The 22,386-nt window shown below is 36.5% G+C and overlaps 1 protein-coding gene across 5 annotated transcripts in view; it reads left to right on the forward strand.

The window, feature by feature from the left end:
- The window catches only part of LOC149553901 (uncharacterized), a 142,317-nt gene extending 122,305 nt beyond the window's left edge, over nt 1–20,012 (forward strand). For 4 of the 5 annotated variants that reach the window (XR_016353201.1, XM_089789247.1, XM_089789249.1 and 1 more), the window contains exon 7: nt 18,626–20,012. Coding sequence is in view for 3 of the 5 variants with exons in the window: in XM_089789247.1 (XP_089645373.1) it covers nt 18,626–19,314 (689 nt within the window). In the remaining 2 variants the exon portion in view is untranslated. The remainder of the gene's footprint in view (nt 1–18,625) is intronic. The other variant, XR_016353202.1, reaches the window with a different exon arrangement.
- Nucleotides 20,013–22,386: the final 2,374 nt, after the last annotated feature.

A 22,386-nucleotide genomic window follows, 5' to 3' on the forward strand; every position in this document is an offset into this window, starting at 1 on the left:
AACATGGTAGCAGTCTGAAAAAAGCAGATACGAAAAAGCAGCCCGAAAAAAGCGGAACCGAAAAAGTAGGCGGAAAAAGTAATCCGTAAAAGCAGTTCAAAAAAGCGGAACTGAAAAAGCAGGCTGAAAAAGCGGGTACGAAAAAGCAGGTCGAAAAAGCAGTTCGAAAAAAGCAAAGCAGAAGGGGCAGCATAGAAGGAAATTATTTCAGCCCTCTACAACCAGGTTCTTTTGTTAGTATTGTTTTTAGGGTGTTATAAGCTTTCAGCTGTAAGCGTCCATGATACCAGCATTATCATTTTGTAATCCATGTAAATGCCAAAGTCTTGGCCATATTTCATGAGCATTGTAATTTTCATTGCAATTAAGAAGATAATAGTTGTTGGTGTCATTTAAGCAATTTAATATCATTATTTATCAGCTAGTTAGTTTGCATACCAATTGTTTGTAAAAATGCCAGTTGGCTGTAGGTGTTCATTTCTCATCCTTAGATCATATATATGCACTGAATATTGTCAAATTTAGTAGCACACTCATGTTAGGTCATTTGTGCAGTCCATTGTAGTCTTCTAGCACAAGATTTTCATTGATGCAAATTGTAAAAAGGTCATTTGAAGATAGCTGAAATACTATATCAGTCATACATCCCTTGCATGTGAATTGTTTGATGAAATTCCTTGAGCTTTCATCAGTATTTTTGAGGGCAGATTTGAGGAGGGTTATTACAGTGGTATCAGAGCTATAAGTCTTGCCATCCTGTGGAGGTCTTATAGGGAATTTGGAACAGCCAGATAGAGGGGAAAGTGTTTGACGAAATGTCAAAACACTAAAATCAGAGCTTTTTTTGTTTGAGCATGCGACAGGGGCCTTATAATTTCTGCAATACCAGAGCAAGACAAAATAGGACTTCAGACCTGCAGAGCAAACAGTCTAGTTCATCCGTGCAGGTGGACATAGAATCCAGTCATACAGACACAGAGGAGGTATTCTTTCATCAAGACATCAATATGGGTGACCGAGATGATAGGAATGCTCGGGATCCTAGAGAGGAAAGATTCTTACAGTTATTAGAGACCTTGGCACAGGGACAACGATTAGCAGAACAGAGGGCACAGGAACAAAATCAGAGAATGGAGGTTATGATGCAGATGATGGCTCGTCAAATGGGGTTGAACGCTAACATAGGTGGAGGAAATAATCAGAATGGTAATAATCAGAATGGTAACAATCAGAATAGGAATAATCAGGATGGGACACATAATGGAGGTGAACAAGTCGGGAGCAATTTCGGTCATGCACCCCAGCAAGCTAGGACAGTGAGTTCGAGGCCCATGATTCCCACATTTCCTCCTAGAGCTCTAGAGCAGCCCGTACCAGAGCCCTAGATCACTGATATACAGGACCAGTTGAGGAGAGATTGGGAAGCCGGAGGTCCAGATTTTATTACTGCAATTACCTTTAGGGAGTATATGGATGTGCAGATGAAACATATGCCACGTGGACATGACAAGAACCAGAGCTATGAGCTACGGAAGAAAGTAGGGAAACTTCAGTTACTATATTATGATGGCTCGGGGAAGTCTACAGCAAGAGCTTGGGTTCAAAAGCTTGATACATACTTTCAATTGAACCCTATGCCTGAGGAAGAAGCTATTAAGTATGCAGCAATTCATCTGGATGGGTTAGCACACGAGTGGTGGCATCATGGTATGGTCACTATGGGTCATGCACACATTACCTCATATGTGGAGTTTACAGAGAGACTGATTGAACGTTTTGATAGGAAGGATCCAGAACTACATTTCAAGGAGTTAGCTCAGCTTAAACAATGGGGATCATTGGAAACATACATTTCAGAATTTCAGAAACTTGCAGTGTTAGTAACAGATATATCTGAACGGAGGATACTGGTTCTTTTTATGGATGGGTTAGCTGATCCGTTGAGAGGGTGGATTAAAGCTTTCAACCCTCCCACTTTGCAAGAAGCCATTAAGAAAGCTCGTGACATGGATTCCTCTTCAGCTTCTAAAAATAAATTCCAGGCAAAGAGTTTCCCTTCAAGGAAAGATAAGGACAGTAAATCTTTTCGTAGAGAGGGTCAGCCACCTAAGGAGGAAAGTAAGATGTTGGACAATGAGACACTTAATGATCTCAGGAAGAAGAAGCTTTGTTTTCATTGCAGGGAGCCTTGGGATTTGTCACATAAGTGTCCATTGAAAGCAAAAGCCAAGCAGATGGAGTACTTTTCAACCAAAGAGTCAGTGGATGGAGATTCAGAGCAGTTATCAGAATCAGATGGAGATGATAATTCTTCACATGAGGAAGCACACAGTGATAGCACGATAGCTCAGTTGTCCAGTATACAGGAGGCCGTCACTTTCAGAGTTAGGGGAACTTTGGATGGACAAAGATTTGTGGCACTCATTGATATAAGGGCAACACATAACTTCATTGATGAAAAGTTTGTGACACGTAGAGGGCTACATACAGAAGAGCATAGGGGATTTAAGGTGATGGTTGCCGACGGCTTCAAAATGGACTGTACCAAAAAAATCTCCAACCTGCAGCTTCGTTTGGGAGATTATGACATGGTGGGAGATTTCTTTGTTGTCAACATTGGTGATCAGGATATGGTGCTTGGGATGAATTGGATGAAATCTTTGGAAGAGTCTACATTTAACCTCCAGAAAATGGAAATGAGGTTTGAGGCAAATGGTAAGAAGATAGTACTCAGAGGTTTGTCAGATGGGAGACTACGAGTGGTGTCACTCAAGTAGATGCAGAGTTTCTTCAGACACGACCAGGTGCAGTGGACAGCAGAGTTTAGAGTAATGCCTGAGGTGACAGAGCAACATAAATAGGAGTATCCCCCTGATGTACAAAAATAATAACCAAACATACTATGGTGTTTGGTGAGATACCTCCAGGGAGACCTCCCGATAGGGGAATCGAGCATGTTAGTGAGTTAGAGGAAGGGGCTAAGCCAGTCGTCATCACACCCTACCGCCATCCAAAGAGATATAAAGATGAAATAGAAAAGGCAATCAAGGAGTTGATTGACATGGGGCACATACGACCAAGCAAGAGTCCTTTCGCTTCTTCAGTAGTATTGGTGAAGAAGAAGGATGGTACAATGAGGATGTGCATTGATTATAGGGAACTAAACAAGAAGACAATCAAGAACCGATACCCTATTCCGCGCATTGATGAGCTTATTGATGAATTGCACGGTGCCTGCTACTTCTCTAAGATTGATTTGAGATCCGGCTACCACCAAATATAGGTTAGAGAGGTGGATGTGGAGAAGATAGCTTTTAGATGCCACTATGGACATTTTGAGTTCTTAGTCATGCCCTTTGGGTTGACTAATGCCGCTGCCACTTTCCAATCCTGTATGAATAGAGTATTTAGAGATCAGTTGAGGAAGTTTGTGTTGATTTTTTTTTGATGATATACTGATATACAACCGTACTTGGGAGGAACATTTGAAGCATATTGATGCAGTGCTCAACATTCTAGAGAGGGAGTCATTATATGCCAAGATGAGTAAATGCGAGTTCGGGATGACAGAGTTGCTCTATCTAGGGCATATTATTAGTGCAGGAAGTGTTCAGGTTGACCCAGACAAGATTAGGGCCATTCTGGATTGGCCACCGCCGAGGAACATTTCGCAACTCAAGGGATTTCTTGGGCTTTGCGGGTTCTACCGTAGATTTGTGAAGGGATTTTCACAGATAGCAGCACCACTTACAGATTTGACACGGAGAGACAGTTTCAAGTGGTCAGAGAAGGCTTAGGATTGTTTTGACAGGTTCAAGGAGCTGATGAGTACATGCCCTGTTTTAGCCATTCCATATTTCACCAGGCCTTTTGAGCTGCAGTGTGATGCCTCAGGAGAGGGCGTAGGAGCTGTCCTCATGCAGGAAAAACATCCCATCGCATACGAGAGCAAGAAATTACGAGGTGTTGAGAGAACTTACAACATCTATGACAAAGAAATGCTAGCAATCATGCACGCGCTAGCTAAGTTCAGGCAATACTTAGCAGGGAGCCGATTCATAGTAAAAACAGATCATAACAACTTGAAACATTTCCTTGGACAGAAGGATCTCAATGACAGGCAACAGAAATGGGTGAGTAAGTTACAGGCTTATGATTTTGACATAGTCTATGTCAAAGGGAAGAAAAATATCGTCGCAGATGCTTTATCCAGAAGGCCTCATTTGCTTGCTGTTGGGATAGTCATGGACGATTGGAGAGAGTTGATCTTGGCAGAGTATGCCGAGGATAGTTGAGCATCTAGTGTTATTGAAGGAACTATTCAGGATAGTCGATACACTGTTGTAAATGATTTGATCATCTACAAGGAAAGGATTTATTTAGTACCCGGGTCTGCTATGAAGCAGAAGATTCTGAGGGCATTTCATGATTCACCATTGGCAGGACATCCTGGATTCTTTAAGACATATCGGCAGGCGAGAGAGCGCTTCACTTGGAAAGGACTCAAAACAGAGGTGCTTCAGTTTGTTAGGGAGTGCCCAGTATGTCAGCAGAACAAACAGGAACATTCCTTTCCAGGTGGTTTACTACAGCTCCTACCCATACCAGAGAAGAAGTGGGATAGCATTTCCATGGATTTCATTACAGGCCTCCCCAAGGTACAGGGTTGGGATTGTATTTTTGTTGTGGTAGACAGACTGACGAAATTTGCACATTTCTTTGCGATTTCGTCCACATATTCAGCAGTACAGACAGCAGAGCTATTCTTTCGAGAGGTATTTAGATTACATGGGATGCCATGGAACATAGTCAGCGATAGGGATAGTAGGTTTATGAGCCACTTTTGGCAGGAGTTGTTCAGGTTGTGTGGAACAGAGCTAACTCCGAGTACCAGTTACCACCCCCAAACTGATGGGCAGACAGAGATAGTGAATATATGGGTTGAGGGGTACCTTCGAAACTACATTGCAGGAGAGCAGAAGGCTTGGGTGAAGTGGCTGCATCTAGGGGAGTACTGCTATAATACCTCTTTCCATATGTCTATTCAAATGTCCCCTTTCATGGCACTGTACGGGTATGATGCTCCTAAATTTCTGGATTTGTTATTTGGGGATAGTAGGGTGCCTAAGGCCAAGGATATATTGCAGGAGTGTCAGGACATTATGCGATCCTTGAAGGAAAATTTGCAAAGGGCACAAAATCAGCAGAAGCAATATGCTGATCAGCATAGGGTTGAGAGATCTTTCGAGGTAGGAGACATGGTGTACCTCATGTTACAGCCGTATAGACAGTCCTCTCTCAAGAGGAGTGGAGTAAAGAAATTGAAACCACGCTACTATGGACCATTCAAAGTAATCAGGAGAGTGGGTGAGGTAGCTTATGAGTTGGAGTTGCCTGCAGATAGTAACCTCTCGATGATGAGGGAAAACTTATCTTGATTCTTGAGGCTATACTTGACTCCAGGGAGAGGGTGCTTCGCAGGCAGACTATCAGGGAGTACCTAGTAAAGTGGAGGAACCTACCAGTTGAGGATGCGACATGGGAGGCAGAGGAGATTATTCAGCATCCTGAGTTGAGATTGCTTGGGGACAAGCAATTTCAAGAGGGGCGGACTGTAATGTCCCCCACTTAGCCAGTTTGGAGGTATGTTGTCGTTAGCCCATTCTTGTATGGTCTCGAGGGCTAACCAGGACTTCAAAAGGGATCCTGAGGTTATTTGGCCTAGTCAAATTTAATTACAGGCCAAACAGAGTTCGTTTGTTGGGTTGTCAGGAAGAGTTACTATTTTTAGTAAGCCAATAGGGGGATGCAGTGCCTTCAATTTTCAGTGACAGGATGAGATGCATTTTGTTGGGCTCTTTCTAATGAGCTATTATATGTGGGATTTCAAGTTTATTTGGTATATTATTTTAATGTTTGAAGTTACAACGGTAAAGTGACTATTTAAATTAAATATTATAATGTTTCATAAAGTCACTTTATAAAAATCAAGAGTCCCCCTTTTGAGTACATACATGGACTTTGTAAAAAGAAAAAAAAAAGTAATATTAAAAGTCATGTATTATCCCACATTGGCAAGACGGAAGCATGGAGCAAGTGAGGAAGGGATTAAAAGGAAGAGGATAGCTCTCATTTATGGAGGCTTGAAAATATCAAAGAAATTGGAGAATTTTCTGGAGATTATATCTCAATAGTTTGAAGGACGAAATCCCTTCAAGCTGGAAATCTTGACGCCATTGAAAGATATGGTCTTGAGATTCAACATGGTAGCAATCTGAAAAAAGCAGATACGAAAAAGCAGCTCGAAAAAAGCGGAACCGAAAAAGCAATCCGTAAAAGCAGTTCAAAAAAGCGGAACTGAAAAAGTAGGTTGAAAAAGCGGGTACGAAAAAGCAGGCCGAAAAAGCAGTTCGAAAAAAGCAAAGCAGAAGGGGCAGCATAGAAGGAAATTATTTCAGCCCTCTACAACCAGGTTTTTTTGTTAGTATTGTTTTTAGGGTGTTATAAGCTTTCAGCTGTAAGTGTGCATTATACCGGCATTATCATTTTGTAATCCATGTAAATGCCAAAGTCTTGGCCATATTTCATGAGCATTGTAATTTTCATTGCAATTAAGAAGATAATAGTTGCTGGTGTCATTTAAGCAATTTAATATCATTATTTATCAGCTAGTTAGTTTGCATACCAACTGTTTGTAAAAATGCCAGTTGGCTGTAGGTGTTCATTTCTCATGCTTAGATCATATATATGCACTGAATATTGTCAAATTTAGTAGCACACTCATGTTAGGTCATTTGTGTAGTCCATTGTAGTCTTCTAGCACAAGATTTTCATTGATGCAAATTGTAAAAAGGTCATTTGAAGATAGCTGAAATACTATATCAGTCACACGTCCCTTGCATGTGAATTGTTTGATGAAATTCCTTGAGCTTTCATCAGCATTTTTGAGGGCAGATTTGAGGAGGGTTATTACATGATCCTACATATATGGAAGATCCCTCAGCAAAATGGGATCAAACTGCACATGATGGAGATGTTGCAGCCATGGTGGAAGAAGCGGTTGACCCAAATGGCCTTAATGATTTGCCCCCAGTTGTACTACCATCAGAGGAACCTGAGTTGGAGAGTGATGATTTTTTGGAGAGCATGATAGCTGAAGACCTTGAGATGGATGATCACAACCTTGTGGAGTAGATGATAGTACCATTGACTTACTAATACTAGATATATTTCTATTTTTTGTTTATTGTACAAAGTGTTCATTTTTGTTTGCATATCGGCAATTCAGCATCAAACTATACTTTTTTGAATTTAAAATTTGAATATGTAATGATAATCTCAGCGATTATCAATCTGATATGATGGTGATCATATGCAATATTCGAAAAACAAATATGTCTATGAGATACAATATTGTGATCATGTGAGTTTTGAAATCTTTGACTCCATGAATCTATTTTAATTTTTAATGTGACAACACTATTATTATTTACTTTAGTCTTTTAGTCTTACAGTACTGCTATTTTCAAATTTTGTATTTACTTTTAGTATTAGACTCTTTAAGTTTAAACTATTAAAAATTTTAATTTAAAAAATAAAATAAAATGGCCGTCTCCAGGTACCCCCATCTCCTATTTGAAAAATTGCCGTACCAGTACCAGTACCGGAGACCTCGAAGTCTCCCCGTCTCTCGGTGACCTTGCTATATATATATATATATTTATATGAGTTTGTCTAATTTATGATTAACCAAATGGAATGATATTTAACCAATCACCATAGAAGGATTATCTCTAGATCAATTCAATCCGAGTGAAGGTACAACATTATCAGTCTCTCTTGGACAGGGAGGATTGTTATAGAACACATTATGCTCTCAAGCATATAGAGAGATCATCTTAATATGATATTCTTGGAATGACATATTTAAGGATATCAACTAAGTTACCAGATTCTCTCTAGCAACCCTCAAAGTCTGGTTCAATTCTGTACAAAGTCTGGTCCTTGTCAAATTCTCTCTTAGAGCTGTGAATTTGTTGCAAATTCTGTCAGAGGAACCCGGGCAGTAGTTGCAGCAAATTTTGAAGAAATTGCTGTCTAGACCTGGGCTGAATTTGGTCTCGGAACATATTTTTTAGACTTTTTAAAGTGTTTTTTGACCTCTCAATCCTAGAAAAGATGTTTATTTGTCATTTATGCATTTGTGTATGACAATGAAAATTGCTTATAAAGGAAATCCAAATTGACAATAGGTGACATCGAAATTGATGATTATAGAGGAATGTCTTTAGAAAGATATGATATGTTTGAATCCGGGACTTCAAATTTGTATCACCTCATGACATAGCCGGGTTAGAAATGGTCTAACCAATACAAAATAAAAATTCAGATAACTACACTTATCTTTTGACAATTCCTTTCATTCTCAAACTGTCCCCATGATATGGAAATATGTTCAATGCATGTGATCAAGCAAGTGTAGCAAGTTGTATTAGTGCTGAATGATGCAATTAATGTCCTATTGAATTAAAACATAGATTTAGTGATGTATTATGCTATGTTCCTTTACTATTAGTAGATTCAAGTATGGATTTATTTTTTATTCCATATATACACACACACATATATTTTTAAAAAACATATGTTTTTGTACGGATGAATTCAAAACAAGTCCGAACCCAAGCCCAAAAAAATTTAGACGAATTTCGAACCTGAATCTCGAACCTGCATCTGTATCGGAATCCGAACTTAGGATATCAACATGTATCCATCAAATTAAATGTTATCTTTTCATATCATCATAAGTATGATTCAACAAGGAATGTCAACCATATGATATTCGTCATACTTATATTCTCTTGGTATGTGTGTTGGCATCAAATCCATGATGCCTACCAAGAGAATATTTCGTATCCTAGAAGAATATGTGTTATCTAATCTCCTGGACAACAACTTAATGTAATCCATCAAAATAACAAGTCAAGCCATTGTTAAGATCGTCATCTTACAACAACCATAATCAAACATCAATGAAAGATCGTCACATGATGTTTTTCAACAGAATCATGTAGTAACTCACATGATATCCACCATGACCCATGATAGAGGGTGGACCATACGTGCTCCTAGAGGGTGGAACAAGGGCTTTTACCTAAACTTCTCTCTCACAGAGAAGAATGTATGAATTTTACCTCAAACGTCTTCCTCATTAAGTAAATCTCAATCTGTTGACTTTTTCATTGAAGGTTGCTTGTTAGACTCCCTCTGAAACAAAATGTCCAAAATCCTTCGATGTCAACTGAAGTAGATCCTCTAGCTACTTACTCTTGAACTAAACTCATAAGATCATCTGAAGAATCAATCTTGATCTTAGAACAAAATTCCATTGCAGTCTGCTCCCTCTCAATGGAAGAGGGAGCAAAAGAGCCCCTTGTCTTGTCTTTATTTCATTGTCCCGTATGTTATCCTCAACAACATTCCCAATGCATCAACCTTCTTTGCTTGGAAGAATATTCCTGTAACCAAGGAATGGAACAAGAGTACATCAAGGAAAATGTCTCTTATTATTCATATAAGCAAAAGACTTCAATAAACAAGTAATTATAATACTAAAAAATAATAAATACTTATTTGCTCCAATTAAGGCCCATATGCATCAAACCAAGCGATGATTCAGATTTGAAACTCTAATGATGTACCTTCCTTGACATCTCTCCTCTAAAGATGGTTCAAGTGGGAATGGAACTTTGCTTATTGTTAACCCCCCCAACAATGTGAAATTCACACTCATTCTATTTTATAGAGTTAGAACATTTCTTCCAATTTTCTTTAGGAGTTAGCCTGTAATCCGTTTGTGATCTTAGCATATATTTGTATGGACATGATCGTTTCTATCCCTCATATTATCACCATTGAATGAATGAAGTATAAGTTCTCACAAAAGAATAAAATACTCTGCCCTCCTCTAAAAGCATCCGGTTTAAGACTTTTCTATAACATTTCATCCAGCAAACTGTTTTTATTATCAACTTTGTTAACTTGGAATATTTGGGGCAACTACTCACATTTATTTTGGGCGAGTTTCCACTTCTTGAACTAAGTAATACGAATTATGCCATATCTCAACTACTAAGTTTGGATTGAACCAACAATACGCACACACATTGTTGGTTCAAGACCTCAATATGTCCAATAGTGATGGCAAATATATCAATTCCTTGAAATATGATCTTGACAGATTTGTTGCTTCATATGACTATTTACAATGATGCCCTCTTTGGTACATGGACAGCACGCCTGCAATAGATATGTATACCCTGACTCTATTGGTCTTACTATTTCTGTTGTAGTGACTTAAATGAAAAACATATTTTTACATAAAGTGTTACTGTTGCTTCTTTTCATGACCAGATTCCTTTTAATCTATGATCTCTTTATACACCATAATTTTTGTGCTTGCTCAATAAGATCATACATATGAATTTGAGAATGACAGGTTGAAACTTTCCCATATTTGTAAGTGGTCTATGCAGAAAATGGAATCGATAGTATAATTTGCATTATGCTCCTCTCCTCCAAGTTTGTCTTCCACTTCGACATCTGAAAAAGGCCAGGTTCGTGAAGAGTCAAGACAGACCTAAATCAAATCCATTGTTGGTTCTGAACTCTTTCCATTCATACGACAACCAAATCTGTCGTTCAGAACTTTTGTAATTTCTGTCATCTTTATAATTTCAAGATTTTTGTTTTGTTTTGTGAACAGCCGACCTTCATAGGAATGCTTCTGGTAGCACTGTTAGATAAATGGGAGAATGTTAAACTTGAGATGTCTGCTGCTTCTTGCACATTTGAGCTTCATTATTTATCATCGTCTGACACATTCACTCCTATGGTAGATAACCTTCGGCTTGGATAAAACACCTTCAATAAGTCATCAGACATATTGAGCCTTTTCTTATCGCTGACCTTTGACACATTGTAAATGCATTGTATCAGTCAAGATTGATATATATTCTCAAGATACATCGCCAAAAGTGATTAGTGAATTTCTTAAATTATTTACTAATTTGCTTATCAATAATATTGATGAACAATATATTAATTTATTTCATCAAATGATCATAATAAAAATCTTATTACAAATTGAGGAATATTATATGCCTCCTCATCCCCTCAATAATTCAACTTGTACTATGCCCCCAAGAGATGTTAAATATGCATTTGTTTTATGGAGTGGAAATTTGGGTTCCTCAAGCATAAAAACCTTTAGGTAGGGGGCGGATTCCTCCCCTACTTGAGGATTTTGGATAATGTTTCACCTTAAAACCTACAAGAACTTCATCAATCGCCCCTCATTTCCATTTGATTTCACTCTCAAATACTCTACTTGCATCATGCCTGCCAAAGGATGTTGAATTGTGTAATTTTAGGAGGGCAAAATTTTCACCACAAATAGAATAAAATTCTAGTCAATTTCACCTTCAAATATAAAAAGAACTCCATTTTCGCTTGTTAGCTCTTGACAATGCAAGTTTGAGTGTGTTGCACCCATGCTAATTCCAATTTTTCTAGGAAATTAAGGGTAGGTGGGGTATGAATCCTTGGATACGATCAGATTTTGATCAGGTGCTAGGATTTTGAATTTGCAAGTTAACCCCCCATTTCAACACTTGCCATTTTTTCAGCTCAGAAGGTGGGAATATTTACATAAATATGTCATATTTTAGCTCAAAAGGTGGAAGGATTTATATAAATATAACATTTAAGTGTAAGTCATTATAAATTTATATTTATATAGATATTGTTAGGATGCTTGAGATAGGTTTCAACTTTATAGGAGTTATAATAAAGAATATAGGTTTTCGGGGTTTTTCAAAAAATTCCAACTTCGTCAAATTTTAGGGTTTAGCTAGCCTTCAATGTGGCTTACTCCCTCAATCTATCTTGCCTTTCTAAGGGAAAATTGAAGTTGGAAAAAGCATTTTTTTAAAGGTTTTAATTCAATCCCAGATTTCGACTCTACATCCTTGACTAGCTGAGCCCAACTCTCGCTCGCATCCTTGATAGACTTGACTTTCTAGTAGGCCAGAATCATCAAACTCATCTCTCAGACTTGGAGACTTGAAAATTGCTATCAACTAAGACCACCTAAGAGCATCTAAGACCACTACTACTGCTAAAGAAAAAAGTGGGGGCCCGTAAATGGTGTGAAAACCTCACAACACTATATACATATAATTCTATAATTCAGGGTATTAATATACTCATAGCCTAATCTTTAGTCACTTGCTATACCTGTAGCAAACGAATATTCATAACCAATTCAAAGATCTTAAGATCTATATCCTCTAACAATTACAAAGTAACTGATTCCATTTCACATGACAAAGACTTCAGGAAATAACTGTATTAATATTCTGTTAAACGACTATTACTAATCCTACTATATTTTCATGTTCAGCTGATATAACGAAAAACATATTCATTGTAAACAATTTAACCATTCCTAACTGATAACATATTCAGCTGAAAAATAAAGCAACGACTATCTTCCTTAACTAAAATCATGCTTAACTGAAAGTATACATATTGTTATTCAAATTAAGATGGCAATTATCTACCCTAATTGAAATAAAAAGACTATCTAATATTCATGCTAAATGATTAACAAGTAAAAGAGTGAAAAAACATACAGTAATAATGGAGGATCCTTTATCTGGTTGTGCAAGCTTTGGCATTGGTGAGAAGAGAAGCATTGACATAGGCTTAACCTCCCAACCTCAGATCATACTTATCCCTACACATCCCAACATATTAGAATGGCCCTCCCTACCTCAAGATCGGGCTTGGGATGTTCTTCAGTACAACCATCCGACTTACTGGGTGGTTTTGAGTGCCCAATTAGTTATACCTATATAACTGATGTCTACGGACATCAAGTGATCATAGAATGACACATATGCCTATAAACTACCTTAATCAAAGATTTTTGTTTGGGTTCAACGACCCGATCACCACCTTTCGACTTGACAACAAATTCCATTACAGGGACAACATGAGCTATTAAGTGTTTCATTTCTTAGTTATTCATATCTGATTTCATTCTTGGTTCTTGTAGGTTAGCTCCACCTCTTCACCATTTCAATGGCTTCTTTGTTGGTGAATCTTAGGTGCTTGAATGATTATGATCATTTTGTTTTATTTACACCTCTTCATCATTTCATGGCTTCATCGCCGGTGAATCCTAGGTGTTAGAGAATCTAAGAGTACTCTGATCTTTGTTTCGGAAATTATGATAGCATGGTTATTGATGTTGATTCATATAATCATTTAAGTTTCTATAGCTACCATTCGATTTCATGAATGATGTTTAATCACAAAGATATTCTATGAAGATCGTTAATGAACTCTATGTAATGCAAGGGACCAACAACAAGGTATTGTAAATTAATCTCAGTTTAACAATGCATAGCCGGCTACAGTTGGATATTCTAATCAGATAAGGAAGAAGTTATGAATATGAAAACATATATTGCAGTCCCAACAATATGTAGCCGATTGCAGTCGGACATATACTTAGAAAAAGAAGGAATTTATGAAATGCGATTGTGTATATTTGTGACTTGTGATTGGGCTTGGATGTGGCTTCTCCTGTCCTTGGTCGGAACTCCTGTTAGCTATTTGTTCAACCGCTAGTTGAGACTTGATTATAGATTCCAGACGCTGGCAGAGTAAGGGAGAACAAGGTAATCTTGGTTGAGTAGTTGGAAAGAAGGTTTTGGGTGAAAATGATTATGCTCAGCTTGTAATGGGAATGTAGCAGATAATGAAAAGGAGAGAGAGTGATATTGCCTTGGTCGATTCACGGCTTAGTTGGAAAGAAGGTTTTGGCTGAAAATGATTATGCTCGGCTTGCAATGGGAACGTAGCAGATAATGAAAAGGAGAAAGAGTGATACTGCCTTGGTTGATTCATGACTTCTTAAAGGCTAGCCGAGACTCCTTAGCTTCTATCAGTTTCCAAGATGTCCATTTGAATTCAAAAACATTAATTTGATTTGAAAAAGAAGAAAATACAGAGGGAAAAGAAATAAGGAAGAAAAAGGAGGAGTTGAAGAGTTATAATTTTTATTTTATTATTATAATATGTTTTTATATACGTTCACATAAGTATATTGATGAGGCGACATCATTAGATTATATTATTATAATTTATTGGTGCCATTTCATTTTTATATTTATGTGTTCGTATGTAAGTGTTTATTGTAATGATATGATACAAATTAATAAACAATCTCTTAAGGTATGTATTAGATTTTAAATTAGATTATTTTATGTTTTTCCTATATTGTTTCCTTAATAGCTCATGCGGGTCCCATAATGTAACCTGTGGACATGTCATCGTATCCCTTCAAAGGAAGTCTAAGGTCATACCTACCGATCCTGATGACTGAATCAAACGAACATCCCATTCCGATGATCCCGTTTAGCAATGCTTCCTCTCTCTTCAATCTTCTCCTGCAATCACCCATGTAAAACATTCTCACCAAAATACTAATTTCATAGTAATTCAAAATAGAACATATTAATTGCTAATTTAAATCAACAACTACTAATCATCTAATAGTAGTTATAGGTTACCGACCATTTCATCAACAGTTAGTACAACGTATATAAATAACTAACTCATTTCACATGATCATGAAAAGAAATAATTCGTTAAACCAATAGTTATGATCAAATTGAAAATTAGAGCAAAATTTGGGATGTAACAATACCCCACGAAGAGGATATCTTGGTGCTGTGTAGGGAGGGGTGGAGTATATCTTCACAAGGCAAGTGATTCTCAAGATGGGACATGGACGACGCTTGAGGGAGTCTACTTGTAGATTGGTGTAAATCACTATACAACAAGTAAATCCTCCTCAAGATTGATGTTTAGGAGAGAAGGAATTGGGGCTTGAGTATGTTATTTGATGAATAATTTATTGTTTCTTAATTCCATTCAATTTAAATGCACAGTGATAATGTTAATCAGAAGGAATTGGCAGCTTCCTAGAAGGGAACATTATAGAGACTTAAGTAAATTGCCATTTCCAAGCACAATTTAAACCCTAGTTGGGAATTTAGGGTAAATCAAGTAAATTCTAAAAGGGGACATTACAGATATTTATGTTTTAACTCTTACAGAAGAAATTGGATGACAAAATAATGCTTTTATATAGGTTCTCTTTTTTAACAAATTTTGTAGGCACCAACCTACGAGAGGCATCAACCCCTCAAACGATATGTGAGTGCCACCCCACTAAAGGCACCGATCCTCATTCAATTTGTCAATTTTTGCGAGCACCAGCCCACTGAAAGCACCAATGCTCACAACTTAATTTGTAGGCACCGACCTACTAAAGAGACACCAATATCTCCTTCAGAAGCACCGACTTCCAAAGAAAAGTACTGCCTCTGCGTCACTCCTTAAAAAAATGTACATTATATTCCTTCACCAAATCTATATTCTATTGTTAATTCTCAAATCCTCATATTTTCTTATTCATGAATCTGATATAAATCTGATCATCAATCTGCTCAAAACTCTATTCACAAGTCTGCAATAATCCTGCTCTCATATCTCCGTCAAATTTGCTTATAATTATGATTTGTATGTGCTTCAATGTGCATGGAAAATGTTCTCCAAAGTCTTCTTTAATCTTGCATAAATATCCCTTACAAATTTGTCTCTGAATTCATCTTAATCCTGCATCGAAACCTCTCATTCTCTGTTTTATGTTTAATTTCTGCACATAATCTTCTTAGTATTCTCTCTTTGTTTGCTGATATGCTTTTATGTTTCACATACACCATCTTTACAAAATCTTATCCCCTTTATATCTTCATGTTTTCATTAAAAGATGCTCCTCTTTGAAATAGATATGGCCATTTGAATGGTCATGCTATTTACTAACAAATCTGCTTTAAATCAATCACAGTCTTTGTCCTTTTTTCATAATATCCATATTCCTCAAAGATCTGCACTTTATATGTTTGGGTCTGCTGGTGTAAAGATGATATCACTCTTTGTTCAATCTACAAATTCTCTGTCTCACACAATGCTCTCTTTATATCTTCCCAAGAATTGGAGACATCTCCTTTCACCTTTAGAACATAACACTTCATTCAATATGCTAATTGCATCTCTTTATTAATAAATATGATAATGTTTGAATGAGATATCTTTGTTCTCTACTTACATCTCTTATTCCTTTTCTATAAACTCATCTTTTCAAGTCATACCCACATCTTATATCTCTCTTTTTCATGAAAGGATGCAACTCTTAGGAAAGACACAAACCTTTGAATGGTTGTGTTCTCTATATACAAATCACTGCCTTTGAACATTTTATGTATCTTAAATAATTTGTTGTGACCTTTATATATATATATATATATATATATATATAAATAAATTTTTTATCACACGCTTCATGTATTTCATATGCCAGTATATGTCTTCATATCCCTATAAAGTGATGTGATCCTTCTCAACAGAGAGAATCACTTTACTAGTATGCTGACTTAATTTTTTTCTATAAATACTTCATAGATCTGCACACCTTTCTTCTATTTATCCAATATTCTTTCCTCTAGATCTGAAACATTCTTCATAATCTTGCTCTTATCCCTCTTCAAGAGTCTGTTCTTCAAATGTGAATGATATTCTTCTTGCTACTTAGTCATCTTCTTTTCCACTTACCTTTTATTTCTACACATCCTAATGCCTCTTTATGAAAAGAGAAATCTCTTTGTATAGAGGTGACCACCTGAAAAGTTCAAAAGACATCACTTTTTGCTAACAATTCTTTATGCTGATGGTATATTAATTTTATTTATTTATTTTCATATCAATCTGGTTTATATCTTCTTAAATTCGAATAATCTTCATTGCAAATTTTTTTTGGCATTTCCCATTCATCTTCAATTTATACCATTTCATGGTCTTAGGAAGAGGTATCCCATTTATGTAGAAAGGCAATACTTCAAGGGAAACATCCCTTGTTAACTAATCACTATAAACTTACCATCTTCAATAGACCTTTGACATCAATAACAACCTTCTTACAATCTCATCTGTACATCAACTATAATATGTATTATGTTTAGACAACAAAAACCTTTGATATCGATGACTTTGACATCAATAACAGCTTCTTCTTTGTAGCTTTGATATCAATGACGACATTTCTAACAAAGGTGTGGCAAATTGTGCGTGGGACAATTCTGATTGCAGTTCTTAAATCAGTAAGGTAGTTTTCCGTGTACTGTTATGCATCAGAAAAACCATCAACATTATGAAACAATTGACAAAAGTTTGCAGTTTGTGCTTTTTGGACATTCAAAAGATTTCTATTCCTCATCTAAGATATAAACAAGAAAGGGTATGGAATTGGATAGCTTTGAGGTTATCTGTATGTACCTCAGGATGTGCTCTGTGTTGCATAACATATTTTTATACAGTAAAGTGTGACAAGTAGCATCAGGGCAGTTCTAATGAAGGTAAAGATTCTCCTCATTAAGGATAGATGTAATTAGTTCACAAAGGGACAACCAGTGGAGAGTGAAGTGAATTGGAGACTGACCTTCTACAGCTTGGTCTATATCAATTGCCTTAGTCCTGTGCCACACTTAAATAGATTGGCTAGCCAACTGTATTTTACTGTGAACAACCTAACAGAAGCCTTCAGTGATCTGTTGCAAATATTTTCATTTACCAAAAAAACAGCAAACTTATAGCTGAAAGACATGCCTGCTTTGTAATATTGACTTTAAAGGATTATTCTCAGGTTAAAGTCAATTGTCATTTTCCACCTCTTGGGCATGTATGGAATATGCTGCTAACTCCTATTTAGTGGAATGCATAGGTGAATCATATGAGTGATATTGGTCAAAGATGGGAACACATCTAGATCAAGCTGCTTCCCATATTTGGAATAGCATCTAGGAAAAAATTCAATATGTAACAACTTGGTTTTATAAGCAAGCCAAACCCAGTAGCTGATTTAAATTTCGATGCTACATGTAAATGAAATCTATGTAAGACTACCGATGTAGGATTTTTTCATAAAAAATATTTTGTGCTGCAATCATGGCAAAAACTATCAGGGACTGAGGATGCTGATAATGGTTTCAAATTAGAATTGTGTCTAGGTGTGCAAAATTTGTTTGTTGAATGAGGTTTAGCATTATTGTCATTAATACCAAGTGTCATCATTACTCCAATCATTGGCTGCTTAAAAGGAGATGTTAGTTTCAAATTTTTTTCTTTGAGAGTAGTCAGTTCACAGTGTATTGCTTTGCTAGTTGCTTCTGGATCTGACTATCTATTAATTATAATGTCCTTCACTGGCTATTAGTATTTCATGATACTTTTGAGTTTCCTCGAGTTGTTTTTGATTAGGTAAGCAGGGATTTTGAAAGGGTCTTGACTCTTCACCATTCACTATTCGAATAGTTCAAAATTATTTTCATAAGATGCAATATGAAACCCAAAATAAAATCGTCTTCTTTTGTTATCTGTTATAAAAATAATTGTGTCAATCCTAATGAAATATTCATCTATTATTTCTATTTTGTAGGTGTCCTTTGGAATAAGATGATGCAGGATAAAGGCAATATGTGTACATCAGAGGTATCATCTTCAGTTCCAATACAAATTCAGGCTCCTCTTCAAATAGGAAGATCAGCTCAAGAGCTTTTACTGTCAACTACTGATCAGTATGGAAGCATTCAACGTCAATCAGGAGGCAGTGAAAAGTTTTATTTGCAGAGTGAAAAGCCTGCCATTGGATCTCTTCTTGTCTCTTCTGAAAAACTTCATGGCACTTATCCATTTGAAAATTCCATTATTTTAGTAGTGAATGCGAAAATTAACGAAGGCTTTGAGGGGTTAATTGTCAACAAGCCTCTTTCATGGGATGATCTGCCAAATATAGATATACACATAGAATCCACTTTAAAAAATGCTCCCATTAACTTTGGTGGTCCTCTTATTGCAAAAGGCATGCCTTTACTTAGTCTAACACGAGTTAGCAATATTGTAGATTTCAAAGAAGTTCTTCCAGGTATGTATTATGGAGGACCAGTAGCTACAAGTAAAATCTTGGAAATGATAAAGTCGGGGGAAATTCCAGCTCACAACTTCTGGTTCTTTCTTGGTTTTGCCACTTGGGGATGGCAGCAACTTTTTGACGAGTTAGCAGCAGAAGCTTGGAATCTAAGTATATACAGAGAGGGTCTTATTCGATGGCCTGCACACACGACCTAGGGATCCTGCATTGACCCAAATTCGTGCATTGCTCACTTTTCCATTAATTTGCATTATTTCCAATTATTTCCATAAAGAAACTAACTTATACACCGCAGCATGAAATACTGGAAATTTTATGCTATAAGTCTATTTGTCTTCGTCTGATGTATATCTAGGCATGCAAATCTGCTATTGGGAAAGGTGTTTACGATGATTTGTAAAGGAGGTGCAGTGCCTAAAACTCAATGGAAGCCCCCCAATGTTTGCTTCTCATTTAACATGATGCTATGTTTCTTCACACACATCGGGCAGTTTGTAACAACCACAAGATAAATTTTGTTGCTCCACAAAAATGGGCAAAGTTTATTCAGAGTGCTATTCCGGCAGCCATGGCACAGCATATTGATGGTCAACACTGTAACTTAGAAGATGTTCAATTTTTTACAATTGACATGAGCTATGAATTCATTTGTTGGACAATTGAACTTGTCTTGAACATAGAAGCACATTGATCATTTTGCTTATTGTAACATGAAGAAAGAAAACAGTTGGTAGTGGCTACACATCATTTGTGTAGGACGATATGCAAATTCTGTACTGATCATGTAGGTAATCGAAATTCAGCTTCTATGGCCATATCAGGTGGAAATTTTGTATATGAGAAGGCCAATTAATAATTATAAAATGTCCTGTAGCGGACTCGTACCATTTTTGTATCTTTTGTTGTAGAAAAGTTAGGCCTCAAATGTATATTGGGATAAAACTATTGAATGGCCATAGACTAGGCTGGCCAAGGAAAATTGAAAATAAATAGTGTTGCAACAATAATTTTTAAAAATCTGTATTAGTTTATGTGTGCATAGTTTAAGTACAAATCTCAGTATAAATACAAAACTTAAATCATAAGGCTTAATTTTAACATTGAATTTTCACAGTTTAAACTTTTGAAAGTCAGATATACAGTTAAGAGTAGCTTTCTCAACCATCCATTTTATAAATGCATGAGTTTTGTGGGACTCAAATCTATAATGTGTTCTTTCTTGTATCTCTTCATGTCTCAGTAATTCTGTCTCATCGTCGATAACTGATCTGAAACATCCTACTTGGGTATCCTAAATGTCGTTCGGCGCGCAAAATCCAGAGGGTCCAGGACTAGCATATTCTAGGGGAAAAATGACTAGTTTGTGTTGGGTTGTCCGAGTTTCAGGGTGGTTCGTGCTTGCAGACTTCCCTTGTAGACACTGACTCATTTTAATTCTTTCAAAATTGGCTGGTGATGTTTATCAGGTTGTTAACGTTTTGGGGCGGTTCATGCCTGCATGCTTTCATTGTTGATACCAATTCCTCACTTTAGTTCCTCCAAAGTCAGCTTAGTGTTGTGTTTATCAAGTTGGAGTTTTGGGAGTATCCATCTTGACATGCTCTTTCTTTTGATCCCAAAACCTTGCCTAGAAACCCAAGTAAAGTTGCTAATTGTTATAGGTTCATTGAGCTTTTAGATTGTCAGGGTTTCTCTTACATTCATAACATTCCTTTATGCATTTACCAATTCTTGAAGTTCATAAATCTATTAAAATTTTTATGCCCTTTGCATTCTTTGGACTTTTAGCGTTCACCTCTTCATCTCCAGTAGACTAGTCATCTTGATCTTCCCTCTTGAAAAGTTCAACATCTTGTCAGCCTATCACACCTTTCCTTCTCAGCCCAATTTCAGGATTTTGGGGTATCATACAATTGTGCTTTATAGAATTGACATATTTGTCTTACATTTCCTGAATGTTTGATTCCTTGACATTTTCCTTTTAAGTCTTGTAGGTTTTTAACCTTGTTTTAGTGTCTTATTCCATTCATTCTCGAAGGCCTGATACCTAATTGAGTTCTCTTTAACGTCTCTTGGAGTTGGATTTTCAACCTTTGTCATTCCCTTGGTGTAATTTCGTTTCCCCATCATGTGTTAGGTTGTTTGATATTTGTTTTCTGCTGAGATATTGGTCATGTCTTGTATTGATAGATAAGCAATTTGTGGGGAATTGGGAAGCTTGATGGTTTAATAATATCGTTAGTGTTAATGGTTTATGGCTGAATACGAGAGGATTTTACGCTTCTCATTAATTAGCATGAAGGCAAGGTTTGGTTTTATGGTCAAACACTGTAATGGTTTGTGAAGTGACTATTGTAAGGGAGTTCATTGTTTATAGGAGGTTTGACAAAATTAATGCTTGATAATAAAAAAATTGATGAAGTATAAGACAATTGTATTAAAGGTCGTAAAGGCTCATTGGTACCCAAAAATTCTAGTTTGTCATGACTTTTTATGATGATAGTCATTAAAAATAGAATGAAATGGACATAATATTGGATGGGAAATTGAAATTGATTGGTTAGGGTTGGTAGACAAGACAATAACTTCAAGGTAAAGTAGACCAACTCACTTAGGCTTGTGCTTGAGCTACCCAACAACTATGTAATCAGCACAATGCACAACACGTTCATAGTAGCAAATGCATGATAAAAATCAAAACCTTGACATAACACACAATAGAAAAATGTAAGACGTGTGGGGAATAATCCCATTTCGTCAACCTTAAAGAGTTTAAAGATGCACACAATTGAATTTTAGTGACATTCCAAACTACTCAAATGAGTTAAATCTGTTAAGAAAGCTACTTGCAGAAAACACCTTCCAAATGTCAATTTACAAGGGAAATATAAAAGATTGTAAATCTACTTTCGAACATTGAGATGCATACAGAAAATGAGAACATTGAAAAATAAATGCAAATAAGATAAACATAGACCAAATTTAACATGGAAAACCCTTTCAGGAAAAAACCTACCACCCAAAAAGCCTCAAGAAACTTTGTATTATAATAAACAATTTACATACAATAAACTCTGGTTTCTAGACAAGCTCACAAGCTCAGATTGCCTTTTACAATCAACTTGACTTTCACAACCCTCTGCCCAACAAATCCTGCAGACATTTATACACTCTGATTATGGAATTTGGTGCATTTACTGTAAAAAACAAGACGGTTACAATCCCAATGGTTACTCATCCATTTAACGGTCACTCTTTCAGTTGGTAGT

Source organism: Cupressus sempervirens, chromosome 6 (genome assembly GCF_028749045.1).
Source record: "Cupressus sempervirens isolate cs-2001-9-10 chromosome 6, ASM2874904v1, whole genome shotgun sequence".
Taxonomy (NCBI): domain Eukaryota; kingdom Viridiplantae; phylum Streptophyta; class Pinopsida; order Cupressales; family Cupressaceae; genus Cupressus; species Cupressus sempervirens.